This window comes from Mesitornis unicolor, unplaced genomic scaffold (assembly GCF_000695765.1).
Source record: "Mesitornis unicolor isolate BGI_N332 unplaced genomic scaffold, ASM69576v1 scaffold1243, whole genome shotgun sequence".
Taxonomy (NCBI): domain Eukaryota; kingdom Metazoa; phylum Chordata; class Aves; order Mesitornithiformes; family Mesitornithidae; genus Mesitornis; species Mesitornis unicolor.
This window is the reverse complement of record NW_010172327.1, coordinates 48,807-64,041: the sequence shown is the minus strand read 5'-3', so window position 1 is coordinate 64,041 and position 15,235 is coordinate 48,807. Positions and strand designations below refer to the sequence as shown.

At 54.3% G+C, this 15,235-nt stretch overlaps 2 protein-coding genes across 2 annotated transcripts; one reads left to right on the top strand and one right to left on the bottom strand.

Moving 5' to 3' along the window:
* Window positions 1–229: 229 nt before the first annotated feature.
* LOC104534709 (P2X purinoceptor 6-like) lies at window positions 230–10,456 on the top strand (the record flags this gene model as incomplete). Its single annotated transcript, XM_010180321.1, has 10 exons — window positions 230–301; window positions 4,233–4,308; window positions 5,058–5,151; window positions 5,435–5,515; window positions 6,292–6,433; window positions 6,620–6,729; window positions 7,221–7,314; window positions 8,395–8,460; window positions 9,194–9,271; window positions 10,430–10,456. Coding segments are annotated over 10 exons (840 nt in total), but the record flags the coding sequence as incomplete, so codon positions are not given.
* Window positions 10,457–11,013: 557 nt separating this feature from the next.
* On the bottom strand, window positions 11,014–12,733 carry LOC104535521 (transmembrane protein 17B-like). The gene is given in 5 exon segments (XM_010180320.1): window positions 11,014–11,215; window positions 11,217–11,272; window positions 11,702–11,815; window positions 12,209–12,312; window positions 12,616–12,733. Coding segments are annotated over 5 exon segments (594 nt in total).
* Between the last annotated feature and the right edge of the window lie 2,502 nt (window positions 12,734–15,235).

Genomic DNA, 15,235 nt, shown 5'->3' with positions numbered 1-15,235 from the left:
CTACGCCTGGCCCCCTCAGGTACGGCCCTGGCCCCGAGCTGCCGGCGTTTCGGCCGCCTCGGGGAGGGGGCAGTTGGCAAAAGCTGTGGGAAAACCCTTTAGGAAAGGCAAGGCGACGATAACGCTGTAAATTACAAAACAAAGAAAAATAGAAAATCTGTTGGCTGTTCTGCTGCTGAGGAGTGGGACGGTGTGAATCCCCTGCTGAAGGTGCCTTCTTGCCGCCTAGGGAGAAAACGTGCTCTTTCTGGTGACCAATTTCATCGCTACGGCAAGGCAAGCCCAGGGCACCTGTCCCGAGGTAAGTGAGCTGTGCCGGCTGCGCCTAGCGCTGCGGCGGGGTCGGGTTTACAGAGTCACAGTGCTGCTGCTCTCTAGCTGTACAGGAACTTGGACAAACCCAGTGCAATACCAGACAGAAGGGAAAATGGGGTTTTATTCCAAACAGAACTGATTCCCCTCGTTCTTATTGCTCCATAGATCTCACTCCCTCATTTGCACTTGCTCTGTCATACCTGCATGAACCAAGATCCAAGCAGTCTGGCCGGAATCGCTTGTGGTGACCAGAAGGACAAGGGACATGGCCTGCTGGGGCCTGGCCAGCTCGCTGGGCTTCCTGAGAGGGGGAGCCACGGTGTGATCTTGACAGGCATTCTGCTGCCTTTGGACAAGGGCCACTTTGGGGATGCTGAGCTGTGTTCCTGTGTCGCTGTTCCATCTCTGCGGTGCAGCTGGCATCAGGACGGCTGTCCTCAGCTCTGTCACTTGTCTTCCCTCTTGAATCTCACACATATTCTTGGTTTCTTGACTTGTTGCTCCATTCTCTTACCTCTGTTCTGCCATTTTGCCTGATGCTTTTCTTACTCACTCTATGGATACCTGTGTCATGTTTCCTTTGTAACTCTGCCACAGTATCCTCCCCATCTTAGTGTCTTATTTTTAGGAGGAACAGAGGTCTAGGTCTAGGTGGTTTCCTAGTCAACCAGCACTTAGTGGGATATGTTCTCTGGGAGAAATCTTCCCTTTAAGGCTGGATTCAGGCCAGCTCCTCAACACTCCCAAGCTGGACCCTGCTTGGCAGACAGGAGCAAATAAATGTCTTTTAAGCTAAGCCAGTGCTGGCACCTTATGCCTGAGTCAAGCACTGTTTGTCCTGATGGTCCCTTCGGCTGTTGCTGTGACCCGCTGTGCCATGCCCAGCCTGATCCTGGTCCCAGCTTGCCCTGTGCTGCATGCTGCTGGACTGGGCTGCTCTCCAAATGCAGCCCACGGGCTGTAGAAGAGGAGGAGCGATCCCAGGTTTTGGGTTGGGGAAAACAATACTAACAAACCCTCTTTAAAATGTGGAGAACTCCTGAAGTACTGATAGCTACAGGATTGTCTCCAGGGAAAGGTACGTGCCATAGAGCATTTCAGGGTTCTCTCACAGGGAGTCACAGGCATCTCTGGATGCTTATTTTTGCAGTGTGCAAGCCAAGGGTACGGAGAAAACAGCGCATGTCATCCCATTACAGTGCTGTGGCGTGTCTGGGTGCCTGTTGCAGCCTTCGCCCCATGCTGCTCTCTAGTAGTTTCTCAGTTCCTGGCTTTGGGGCTGTAGCTGACATTCATGTTTGGAAAGCTTTGAAGATTTAGCAGTGATGGCTTTTGGTTTTTCAGGAAGTTCTGAGTATTCTTGACTACCAAAGGATTCTGTACTGGCAGAGCAGGGAAAAGTCTGACTGGGGCCAGAGGCAGCACCCGAACACGGGACGGGGTGTTTTAGCAGCTGATGTTTGTGTTGAGCTCAGATCTGTGGCTGAGCTATGACCTAGCTCTTAGGGAGACCTTTTAGTATTGATCTCAAACATATTGAGTGCTTGGAATCCCTCTGCCTCTGTTTGCAAGGAGCTCTGAAGGTTAATGAAGATGATCAAAATAGACCTAGAGCCAGCAGCGTTAGTGCATCCGCCCTGTCCAGCTGTAAGCTCTGAGGCTAAGGGACCATTTCACTGAAATGATGGTCTTTAGCACATCCAGCTCTGCTCAGCTCTTGCAGGTTCAGATGCTGCTGATGGATGTGAACAGCACTGGTCCCAGCCCCAAGCAGCACAGGACTGTGTCCTAAGAGGATGAGGAGGGTGTTAGATTTCGGGAGAAGCCTAATCCATGTTTGCTAGCATGTGTTGCTACTGTTGGTTTGCTCTCCAAGAAGGTTCACTTTGCTTCCCGGTCCCTGGTACATGGCTGCATGGCTGTCGGAGGCTGGGAATCAGCATTTTTTTCTGAAAAGATTAAGAATAAAGCATTCTCCACCCATATATTTGTGACTACAGAAATTAAATATAAACCTTTCAGCCCTGAGATTCCAAGAGTTTATGCACAGATCTCTGCTGCCAACACATGCACCTCTTTGCTGTCCCTGTCGGAAATCACCCCATTCCAGGAACACAAATGCTACCAACTCCAAGCAGCTTATGAGCTCTGCTTTGAGCACCTTGGGGGATGTCTTACGAAAACGTGTAGTAGTTCACCTACTTTGTCAAGAAACCTGTTCTGAATGCTGTGGGCTCATATTCCTGTCCTGTCCCAAATCTGCTGTGCTTGAGTAGGTTCCTAGAAAAAAATCGTCACTTCTAATTTTCCCAAGCTTTTAGACCCTTACACAGCAGTGGTTTAGAGAGATGTAGGAGCGCAGATCCAGGACCCCATGAGCCTGGATCTCTTTGCTTCTCACACACCGCAGTTGTGGCACATGTAACTTGGTCTGGATCATGCCTGTGGAGAATGCCAGCGCCAACAGACTTTTACTTCAAGGCTCATTTTCATTAAAAAGTGGTAGGTAAGGTTGAAACCTTCTAGGCCAGGTTTTAGGTTTTCTGTAACACCATTACAGACATCAGTACCTGAATTTTTCCCAAGCTCTGCAGCTTGTGTGCCCTGGACACTCAGAAGTGTCTGTCTGCCAAGTGGCACTTGTCATGGATGTTGTTACCTGGACTTAGGAAGGGACTGACATGCTCGTCTGCAAAGATCTGTTGTCAGGGTCCTTCTGGAGACTTCATCTGTGACATCTGGTTTGGGTCCAGGGAGGCAAAGTGCTCCCATAAGTGCTCATTACAGCATTGCAGGTGGGTCCTGCAAGCTGTGAGTGGGCCATCAGTGGGGACAAGGGGCATGAATCCAGTAGCCACCCCTCTCCAGCAGTCAGACAGGACTTCCTGGTCCCCCAGGTAGTCCTGTGGGCTCGCCCTTAGTCACGGCCCCTCCCTGCTCCCAGGCACCTTTGCCTCCTCGCTGGCTTGTCTGGCCTGACCTTTGCTGTGAATCACATGTTCATGTGCATGTCTGCACTTGCTGCAGCTGGTGGCACCCAGGCACGTGGGCCCCTGCGACCGGTGGTCCCACTCCAGCTGCTGGCTCTCAGACCCCCATACACACATGTGCACACAGAAGAGAGCCCCTTGCCCAGGAAAACAGGGAGTTTAGTCTGAAGACAGGGCAGACTGTGCTGATGGGGCACAGAGCAGCTCTGTGTGTGCAACCAGTCCTTTGCATCCTTTTATCCCTCTGTATGTTACTCCTCACCTCACCTAGAGCTCTCCCTCCCTTTCCATGCCTTTTCTTCCTCCTGTAAACATCCCATCTCCTAAACTGCCTGTGCAATCCCAAGATGCTTTTCTCCTGCATGTCATAATGATTCCCATACCCCTAAGCAGTGTCCCCCCCACACACTCCAAAGGTACCTCAGAGAGCCGCTCCTCTCAGCTCACTGTGGTGGGTTTCACACCTGGAAGGAGGGGCTGAGGCTGTCCTGGGACTTTCTAGCTTCACAGCTGGGGTTTTGCCGCCTGGCCTTGGGCCTCTGTGCTCCTCTGGGCTTGGGGATTCCCTGTGAGAATTGTGGTGGTGCTTAATGGGCTCTGCCATTATGGCCCTCCCAAACCCAACTGTGCTTGTTCTCAGTCCCAGCCAAAAGGTCCAAGCCAGCTCCTGAGGCTCCCTCCACCTTTGAGGTGGAGGAGGCAAGTGGTCAGTGAGCATGGAGACAGGTGGGAAGGATTGCCCCTCAGAGATGCCTCTCTCCTTGCTGGCCAGAGGCCACCCATGTTCTGGCCATGGTGGATGTCTTCTGTAAGCACTTGGAATGTGCTTGAGGAAACGGGAGCAGCAGTGCAGAAACATGGGTGAGTGACTGTGTGGCCTCAGCGGCTGCGCAGTGCAGTAACAGCTCTTCTCTCTGTCTCTCTCAGAGCCCCTCTGTTCTCGATGCGGTGTGCACAGAAGATGCAGACTGTCCCATGGGAAACCCAGTGGTTCATGGCAACGGTACTGGGTGTTTTACTAAAAAACCACAAAATCATTTAATTCCTCATGTTTGGTAGAAAACAGATCCACAAAGGTGCCTGATTGCCCAAGTTCAGTGCTCTTTGTAAGTGTGCTCAGGTGCACTCTGCAGCCATTTATTCTTGGCAAAACCTTCCAGCAACCCATCGTGGCTGGATGGGCCAGCACTGTGGGCACAGGGCACTGTCACAGCAGATACAGGGTTGCTTTGTTTCTGAGGTTGGCTGCTGGAATAGAAACCACTGCACCATGCGATTGGCAGGTTTTCCTTTTGTAATAAAACCTGGCTTTTATTTCATGCTGATTAATACTACCAGCCTGTGTGAGTTCACTTGGAAAAGGATATTTCAGCTCTAGGAGGTCGGTTGCCAAGGCTTTGTATGCAGGACTGCCGCAGCTCCCACCCGGGGAGCACATTCCCCTTCAGCAGCCCCGGGGCAGGAGAGGCTGCACTGGACAGGCAGGCGCTGACAGCAGCAGGCAGTTTCTTGTCTTTGTAAAACAGCTCCTGTCATTCAGCCTCAAGGGAGGGTTTCACAGGGAAGTGGCTGGGTGGAGAAAACACTGAAGATGATCCCAGGTTCATCTTTGGTTCAGGTGTTGAGAAGGTTGGAAAAAACCAGTGGCCAGGGCACTGACCTGGGAGGGGAACTGCAGAGAAAACATTTTGAAAAGGAATAGTGAATGATATGTTGTCATCCATTGTTGACATTTGTTTGTTTCATTTCTAGGGATAAAAACTGGGAAATGTGTGATGTTCAACACCACCCATTCCACCTGTGAGATCTATGGCTGGTGTCCTGTGGAGAACAACACTCTGCCCAGGTATGGCACAGGGTCAGGAGGCAGCAGGTGGGTTTTTTGAGAGCTTCAGTTGCTTCTCCCTGTGCTCTGTGTAACCGGGGGCCTGATCATACTTGCCCAGAGGGCAGCCAGGAAGATCTTTGGCATTGATCTACCAGTCAGTTAAGCCTAGAGAACTTCACACAAGAGCATTTCTTGCAATTGTCTCTTGTAGACAAAGTCCTGGGTTTGTGGAACAGGCTGCAGAGTGAGGGGAATGGGGACTGCTCTGCAAAATTTGAGTTCATTGGTGGTTGTTTTCCAGGAAACCTCTACTGGCTGAGGCGGAGAATTTCACTCTTTTTATAAAAAACACTGTCCACTTCACCAAATTTAATTTCTCCAAGTAAGTATGATGCTTCTCCATCCAGCCTGTGTGTGTGACTTAGTCTAGCCTCTGCTCTGTGTTTGCCTGCCTAGAGGCTGAGCAGCCAAGGCATCAGAGAAACTATGTGCTGTCCAGGATGGCTGGTGGCTTGGGCAGTTACGTTTCAGGATGGCATGCTCAGGAGAACACCAATCGGTTTGACAGCACCTGTGTTTGCAGATACAAGAGCAATGGGGATGGGGAGCCCCTGGATAGAGGGACTGCTGTGCTCCCACCTGGCTAGAGCACTGCAGAGCATGAGCAGGCCAGCCATTCTCCAGCTCGCATTTTAACCCATGTACTTCTGCATTTTAGTCCCTGAAAAAGGGCTGCACTGGCCTCAGCCCCAGGGATGCTGACTGTGCTGCTTTATCTGGCAGGATACACAGCAGCTGAGCTGCCCCTGCTGTCATCCCTAGAGCAGTAACTGAGCCTGGGACATTACATCTCACAGCAGTGGGTGCTGGGTTCCAGGAAAGAAAGAAGCAGCATAAAGGCAGAAGTGAAAGAGAGGAGCTGGGGGAGAAGGACCATGGCAAGTGCTGTAAAGGGTGATAACTCCATGTGTGATGCCTCTGGGGCGGTTTCCCTCCACCTGCTCTCCAGCTGAGTCTTTAGGTGAGGCAGTGACTGTCTCTCTGAAGCATGAGCATTAATGGTCCCACTGCAGCAGGAAGGCCTCCTTTTCAGTCCTGCAGCAGGATTCCCCGTCCTCCCACACCCTGCTCCACCTCTCTCTCTCTCTCCTGTCTCAGGTGCAATGCTTTGCAAACAAATGACCCTACATATTTCAAGAGCTGCACATACGATCCATCCTTCAGCCCCTCCTGCCCCATCTTCCATGTCCGTGACATGGTGGAGGCAGCTGGAGAGACCTTTGAGGACCTTGCACTGCTGGTATTTGCTTTTTCTTTAAAAGTATGGAAGATGATTGCAAACTCCTCAAGGGCATGGGCAAGGGGTGGGGGATAGGAATGACCCCTGAAATTGCTAAAGGTGCAATGTGGCCTCTCTGTGTGGTCTGTAAACACCTGAACAGTAAAGCACTCAGCAAATTCTCCTGGAATAAAATGTGTTTTGCAGGGGGGGAGCATTGGGGTTCGCATCGAGTGGGACTGCAACCTGGACCACACCGCTGCCCAGTGCCTGCCGCAGTACTCCTTCAGCCTGCAGGACAGGAGGTACAATTTCAGGTGAGGGTGCTGGGGCAGCAGCTGCGCAGCTCTGTGGGACGAGCGCGTGGCAGTCGTTTGAGATCTCAGTTTTCCTGATGCTCTGAAAGGAGCAGCAGGGCCACTGGGACTTGGTAACTCAGTGCAGGGTCTGTCAGTACTAGGGTGCTATGGTAGTTCCCACACATTGTAGCTCTGCTCTGTGTGGAGCTGTACGAGGCATTGCCTGCCTGAGGGCAGGGATGCGGGGCTGTCTGCACCCTGAGCTGGACGCACTGGGACCTGCATGCTCCCTGGGCTGAGTGCTGAGCAAAAGCTGTACCCCACTGCTGGAGCCAAGCTAGTGAGCCATGGCAGCACATCCATCGCCCACATCCCAGCCCACTGGAGGACACAGGGTGTGAACAGACACATGGTAGCCCCAGTGATGCTACAGCACTGGCAGCCCTCTTCCTTTACTGCTTGTGCAGAGCTGCTGTGGCTTTCTGAGCCGCATCCAATGTCTCCCACAGGACTGCTTCCTACTACTGGGACTCCCAGCGGCAGCTCTACCGGAACCTGCTGAAACTCTATGGCATCCGCTTCGACATCTCTGTGCACGGCCAGGTACCATCTCCTCTGCAGACTCCATATGCGCAGCCTTGCCACCAGGGCTGACTCCTCGCACCACTCCATGCTTTCTCCTGCAGCCAGCCCCATGGCTTCCTGCTGGCGTCGCTTCTCCCCACCCTGGTGAGCTCTTCACCTCTTTCCAGAGTTTTCCAAGCAGAGCAGGAAAAATTCATATCTCCCATTTGAAGAGATCTTTCTTGGTAATGCCCTGAGCAGGGAGGCTTTCCTCAAGGACCTGACATGGGTGTTGTGAGTTGCTGGGCCCTCTAGGCAAGGTTAGCTTGTCTGGGCAGAGCAACTGTCGGCATCTCTGAGGGTCCCATGGTGGGAACACCCTGGCAAAGATCAACCTGAACTTTTTTGAACCTGGTCAATTAATTCCTTTCTTATTAATTGTACCCTTGGTGAGAAAGGTATGGACATGATCATGGCTGATGCTACTCTGTGTGCAGCATCACTGACAAACTCAGTACTCAACTTTGTAAGATGGGGCCTATCCTGGAGGATTTGCTATCCCAAGAGATGTCCACAGCTGGTCTCTTGTCCTTAGCAGTGTCCTTTTCATGTGAAGCGGGCAAAGCACACAGGGCAGGACAGCGTGCACTACTTCGGGGTGGTGAGACCAAGTCTGGGAGGTAGGAGCAGGAAAGAATAGCCAGGAGAGGAACAGGAACACAAAAATCTCTTACCTGAAATATACAAGGCTCACTTGAGCAGAAGGGGACACATCACATCAAGGTGATGTTTGCGGGGGTGTGGGTGGCAGCTCCTGGAGCCCTGCAGCAGGAGGCATGTTCCTGCCATGCCCGCAGGAGCAGGTGGGTCACAGTAACCTCTGCTGCCACCAAGTCATGAGCTGCCTCTGTCCCCCTTTTGGCAGCCACAGGGGTTTTGAGTCACTGCAGTAGCAGTCAGGTTCCTACTGGGCACAGAGAAATGACTCTGGTTTCCTCCAGCATCTCCCCTTTCCCCAGACAGCCAGCTTTAAGCATGCTGCCCAGTGGGGCTTGGCCTGCAGTCCTCTCACCATTCTCTGCCCACTGTCTCCCCCCTCCACCCACTGTTTCTCACCAGGCTGGGAAGTTCAGCATAATTCCTGTTGCTGTGAGCTTTGGCACCAGCATCGCGTTCTTTGGTGCTGTGAGTACTCCAGATACGCTCTTTTCCTCCAGACCATGAGTTGGGATTTGCCTCTCAGCTGTTGTTACCCCTGCCTGGGCGCAAAGGCTTCCTGGGTGCTTCTGGTGTTAGCTCCTATTTGTGATCGTTAGCAGTAACAACACTGCTGGATCAAGGATCCTGAGCGCTGTCAGGGGCACATCTCATGGAGGTCAAGTGTTTTCGTTGGCCTGGGGAAGGTATATCACTGGGGCATTGCTGGCTGGTCTGCTCCAGCTGTCTGGGCCAGCAGCAGAGACCACCTCCTCTCTGTTTCTCCCCTGACTCCCAGGGGAGCTACGGTCTGGCTCCAGCATGGACCTGACATTGTGGTTATCAAGATAGGGCAGCCCCTTGTAGAGCACCTCTGTGGCTCTTCCCCTTCAGCAGGGTAACAGGGACCCTGAGGCCCCCACACTCCCCCTCTCCTCCCAGATGTGCCCTGGTCCCTTACATGGTGGCTTTCCACCAGACCAGCTCTCACCCTGGGTCTGTGTCTTGTAGCCCAGATGATCCCATTTCTCCTCCTGTGCAGCTGTTGGGAGCAGGTTGGGTCAGAGAGGACCTGGTGGAGCTGCCTGGGTGTCCTGGGCCAGAGGCAGGTCAGGCTCACTGCCCCCACGCAGGCTGGGCCCATGGCTGCAGGGCTTGGTGGGAGCCGGGGCAGGGCTGCGGGACATCTCACTGCTGGCTGCCCTGCTGCGTTTGTCTCCAGGCCACGGTGGTCTGTGACCTGGTTCTGCTCTACCTGGATGCGAAGGCTGACCTCTACTGGAAAGAGAAGTTTGAGGAGGTAAGGATGGGGCAGCTTTGGAGAGCTGAGGTTGCAGTGAAGTTTTGTGAGATTTATTTTCTGCCCCTTGGTTAATGCAATTCACAAGATCTGGGAAAACCCCAGTGGAGCAGTTCGTAGTCTTTGACTTGGGCTTGATGGCTGGTCTGAACTGAGCCCGGCAGAGATTAAACCCTTACACATTTAATGACAACAGGTGGCTGAGTGGAAGAGGGACCCAGGTGGTGCCCAGACTGCAGGGAAAGCTGCACCTCAGCTACTGTTAGACAGCAAGGAGTCCCTGGGGGTGGAACCTTGCCATAGAAACCTGGCCCAGCCCCACGTTTATTCACCATCTTCCATGACGAGGAAGGACAGAGGAGAGAGGGCAGCTCTTCAATGTGGCCTGGCTCTGGTCGGTGCTGCTGCTGCTGCACTTCAGTGATGGGTTTCTTGCTGTGTGTGATTCCTGCTCCCGTACTGCCCAGCACTGGTGAATCGGGGAGTTGGAGGTGTGGGCTGGGAGGCCCCCACAGAGCAGGAGAGCTGCCAGCCCTGCCGTGGGTCGTCTTCGATTTTATCTGCCCGAGTCTTAGCAACCTCTGAGGACAGAGATCTCCCAGCTCCCGGTGAAGTGCCCCAGGGTTGCACCATACTACAGGAGGCTGAAAAGTTGTTCCCAGTGCCTGATCTCAAATCATGAGTGGAGTGGGGGTCTCAAACAGTGAATCCAGTAGCGTGGGACTGAGCAAAGCAGCGCAAGACCACCTGCCTGGGCTGTCCTATCTAGTGTACTAAGATACCTCTGTTCCATTTTGCAGGTAAAACCCCCTAAAGGTAAGACCGAGGCCACAGCTTAGGGACATTGGGAATGTTCTACCACAAGCACCCTTTGCTCTGGAGCAACCTCCAGGTAGATACGATGGGGGCATGGCTGCAGCCTAGGTGGAGGTGACACAGTTCTCCTGGCCCGAGTGTGCACTACTGGGGTTAGGGTCTGCCTTTCCTGGCGAAATATTTGATCAGCAGAAGTTCTTGGCTCCTGGAGCACAGAGCAGCTCCCAGCACTGACCTGCTGGTGACCAAGCAGAGCCCTGCTGCAGGACCTGGCACTGGGAAGCGGCTGGCCTGTGCTCAGCACAAGAGGCTTAAAGCATTTTGCGCTTCTTTACCTTCCAGATGGCCCTGGGCCTTGATTTCCTGTGAAAAACAGGAATGCAATGGAATAAAGCTGTTCAGAAAGCTGGAAGTGGCTCTCCTCTGTCTCTAGCCCTGAAGGTGGCTGTGAAGGTTTTGTGGTGTGGCTCCTGCACCTCACAGCACCCTGCATGATTCCAGCTGGGGTGGCTTCATGTGAGCCCCCAAGATCCTCACGCACTCCCACAGGGCTGCCCACCCCCCTTTCTGTTATGCTCAGGTAGGGTTTGAGAGCTGAACTTAAGGCAGCAGCCCTGGGCTGGTGCTTGCTTGCAGGGGGATGCAGTGGCTCCTGTGCCCCCTGGTTCTTGCCTCCTGCCAGGGCTAATGTTCAGCCCTGAAGTGAGTCTGAGCATTTTGGAGGTGCTGAACCTTGTGCCGCAACCTGTGCCAGCCTGGTGCAGGGCAGGGGCTGGCTGGATCCATGGCTGTTGGGTGCTCTAGTAGCCCCACAAGCCCCTGAGCTGCCCAGCTCAAAAGCAGTGTGTGGAGGCACAGCACAGGTCCAAGCACTATTTAATGCTCCCTGCCAGGACTGACTGCAGGGATGGAGGGGTCCTGCAGCATCACCACTCCTCGGCTGCTTTTTCCCCTGTGCCCTCATGTCCCCTGCCACCCTCCTTGAACTGATGTAGGTAGAACTGTGCTGCCAGCTGCTTGGTCATGGTCTTCAGTGTGAGGAAGGAGGCCACAATCTCAGCAATGAGGAAGGCCAGGAAAAAGCTGTGCATGGACATCTCCAGTGGCAGGGGGGGGGGGCGGGCGTTTCAGGGGCGGGAGCGGGATGAGGAAGGAGAGGAGCAGGAACCCAGCCAGTTCAGGCACCTGTGGGAGCAGAGCCTGCTGAGACGGGGTGCAGAGGCCATCAGTGGGGTGGGAGGACCCTCTCTGCCCCAGCAGTTCCCTGCATCAGCCACTCTGCTGGCCTTAGCACCTGGGTACCACGGACATCCCCACCATGTGGAGCTGGGCCTGGATGTGGCCAGATGCTGTCGAGCCCAGTGCTGAAGCATCGCACCCACTGCATAGGGAGGGATATGGCAGAGGACCAAGTGGGTCCCTTTCATCCTCTGCCTTCAGGCCCTGCCTGCACCCATGACAGGACAGCTCTGGGCAGGACTCCAGAGGGAACAGGTGGTGACAAGCACTCAGGTCCTGAGCAAGGGGACATCAGCACAGCCACAGATCCCACAGCAGGGCCATCCCTCACTGAGCACTAGAGACCTGTGGCCAGGACAGAGAAATGGTGCTTACCTTCTCCTGCAGGTTCCCCACATAGCCCAGGTAGAGGCGGGAGCCCTCAGCCAGGGAGAGGATGAGGAAGGCAGTGACCAGCAGGAACTGATAATGTGGAGGCAGCAGGTGATACTGTAACGGGAGCGCAGCCTTGTCCCAGCCAGCCCCATACCCTGTGCCCAGGTCTCCATGCCCAGTTTCCCATCCCCTGAGTCCCATGCCCAGCTCCCCATGCTTTGCCAGCTCCCGCACCACCACCCCATGCTGGTGCCCAGCCCTGCCCACTCTGCCCTCCCAGTTTAACCTTTCCTGCCTGGAAAGTTCAGTGGTTGTTCTCATGATTTCCATTTCTGGCAGCTGGAGGAGTCATCTTGACTTGTGGGGACAGGGCATTTTGTGTGTGGAGACCCATTAATTTTGAAGAGGTTCCCCCCTCCCCTGCTTGGTGTGGCCCCTGCATGCCCTGGGAAGTTGGGCAAGAGTGGGGTAACCTACACCCCACAACCGTGCCCCGTGGGATGGTACCTTCAGCTGCAGCATCGTCCCCTCGGCCAGGCACCAGAGTGGGAAGTAGTAGGCGTTGAAGTAGAGCATCATCTGCAGGGGCAGGCTGGCCAGCACCTCACGAGCTAGGCAGGGCAGGCAGGAGTAGGCAGGGCTGCCCAGCACCCCCAGGGTCTTGCTGCCCAGAGGGACCCCCCCTGCGTCACAGCTCATGGAGGGGAGAGCAATGGCCTCTGCCATGCCGGGGGGGATGGCTGGGTGGCAAGAACTGCTGTTTGCAGCAAATGCACTTATTTTTGCTCCCCCTCATCTGTGAGTGGGTGTGGGGACCCTTTGGGTGCTCTGGTAATGAGCAGGCTCACTGTGATGAAGCAACAGCAAACCTCCCCCTCCCAAACCCCCCTGCCACAAAGCCCTGCTGCCCATACCGGGGTGGTAGATGTGGGCAGCGCCACTGTCCCGCGTCTTGTTGTTGACGAAGAGAGAGCTGCTGAACGCCACCAGGCCCCAGCGGAGGTTGGGGGGCAGAGGAGTGTGTGCAGCCATGGCCGGCAGATGATTTGCTCCAGCCCAGTTCTGGAGGGATTAGCCAGAAGATAATTAACAGGATGACCGGTCAGGCTAATGCGTGGGGCCACCTGGCCATTGGCTCCCCAGGGACAGGGCTGCTGAGCAGGGAGGATGTGGGGAAGGAAAATTTCCCCACCGGGGGCACCAAGCCCACACGGGAGCCATAAGGCCCCAGAGTGTCTCTTTTCCACAGCAGCTCGCAGAGGTGAGCAGCAGGTTGTACCCATCACCATGATGGGGACACGGCAGTATCCCCAGCCTGTGCACTCTGCAGCCAGCACTCTGCTCCACCGCACCTTGTATCAATATAATTATTGCTCAAAACTCCCTGACAGACGAGGATGCCCAGGGAGGGGATGGTGCTCTTCACCAGAAATGCCTCTTCAAAGCCTCCGGACTCATGGAGCATTTTACCTATTACCACAAGCTTCCCTGCTAATGGACTGCCCCTGTGGGTGTCCACGCTGCTCAGCATCCCTAGGGCCTATCTAGACTGGGAGGTCCTGGGGAGGGCAGTGGGGGATGTTGTGTGCAAGAGGGTGGCTGAGCTGGAGGTGAATAGCAAGGAATGGGAATGGTGTTTTGGGGCCTTCACTGTTAGTCCTACCCAACAGGGCTTCATCTCATGGTCATCAGCCTCCAACCCATCCCAGAAGGTGCATCAGAGCATCTGCTGCAAATACTGGGAGAGAATATTGTAAACAGGCCAGGCACTGGCAAGGGACCTGAGAAACCAAATAAAAAGAGGATTATTCTGCTTGATAAAACCAAAATGAAGTTGCAGAGCTCATTGCTGTATGCTGCCAAAAAAACCAAACACCTGGGGCTGAAAGTGTGGTGGACCAATGCATGACTGTCTGAGGGCCAGCGGGGACTCTCACGCACAGTGATCCAGTCTCTCAAGGCAGGTCCGTGCTGTGAGCACAGCCCAGGCCGCATGTCCTTTTTCCAGCTCTTCTGTGCAGCTGTGACACCGCAGTGTGGCCCCATAGCCTGGCTCAGGGCAGCGAAGTGGATTTCACAGAAGATATAACCACGTGTGGATAAAATAAACCCCACCATAAGCATTGGCCTGTTACTAGATAAGGACGCTGAGCTAAGGGAGGACAGATCAGCAGATCTGCAGATCAGCAGAAAGGCCCATGCAGTCCTTCTGGTCTATTTGGCCGTGGCTGGACAAGACATCTGAAGATGGCACTGGTGAGAAGACAGTCTCCACTGCATCAAGGAGGGTGTTTAACCATAGCCTGTAACACTGAACACCTCCCAGCCTCAGAAGTGGCACTGGGAAGACCTGCCTGGAGATAGTTGGCTACCATCATTCAGCTTGGACCAGCTCTAGCCAAGACAAGGGCAGTCAGCCCATGGGACAGGGGGACAAGCGTGCCACTGCAGGAAAGGAAGAAGGCAACACTATTTGTGTTGCCATGACCTCCTTGGGGGCTGCAAGAAGGAGCAAAGTGAGGAGTGAATGCCAGTACATGAAGAGGCAACATTCACCCAAGCAACGTGCAAGGTGCAAAAGCAAGGGCAGAGGTGGACAGATGAAGGGTGAGGCCATGCTTAGTATCTGGGAAACCACGTCATGAGGAGCAGTGATTTTTTAAATGAATGCTTAGGGCACAAGGGAAATAAAAACGTATCTGTCATGCGGTGTGATGCCAGCGAGATGTCCAGAGACGTTCTTGGATGTGTGGAAGGTGTGCTGGGCCTAACAAGTGGCTCCCTGGGTCCTGCCAGCACATGGGGTGAGGAGCATGAGCTGGTGGAGATCTTGGGGTCTGGGGACATCATGTCTGCCTGGGCAACCCAGGTGAGCAACCTAGAAGATACCTGGGCAAGCTGGTGAAGCTGAATGTGATGGGGCAATGCAGCTGGGGATCCCTAACATGCCTCAGCTGAGTTTAGCTAATGGTGCTTGATCCCAATGGGAACAGGCAGTTTCTTAAGAGGAGCTGGAAACTTTCTGTCCTGAAATGGGAGGTGTCAAGATGTGCCTGAGGAGGTGGCAGAGGAGACAACCCAGACTTGCCCAAGCTCCAGGACTTGCTCACCACTGGTGTTTGCCGAGGCACTGGACGAGATGTCTCAGGTCCAACACCATCCCACACCGGTGTGGAGATGCAGTGCTCACAGGTCAGTGTCAGGATGCCCAACTATGCCGGGAGCGCTGCCTGTGACCCAGCACATGTCCTAAGGAAACCTTGGTGCTGACTGGGGTTCCTCATGTTGTGGGGTGATGTTCCCAGCCCCAGCTGAAACAGCTCCTCTGTAAAAAGGGGGAATAGGACTTGTTCCCCTCACTTCAGCTGCAAGCTGGGACAGAAGATCCCTCCTCAGCCCCTGCATGGTCTTCACCCCCGTAAAGATGAGACTTACAAGTTTACATCCCTTCATCAGGATCCAGCAGCCACACGATGTTTCAAGAAGAGGATCCTGTTCGCTGCTGGGTGCTGGAGCATGCACATCCCTGTCTAT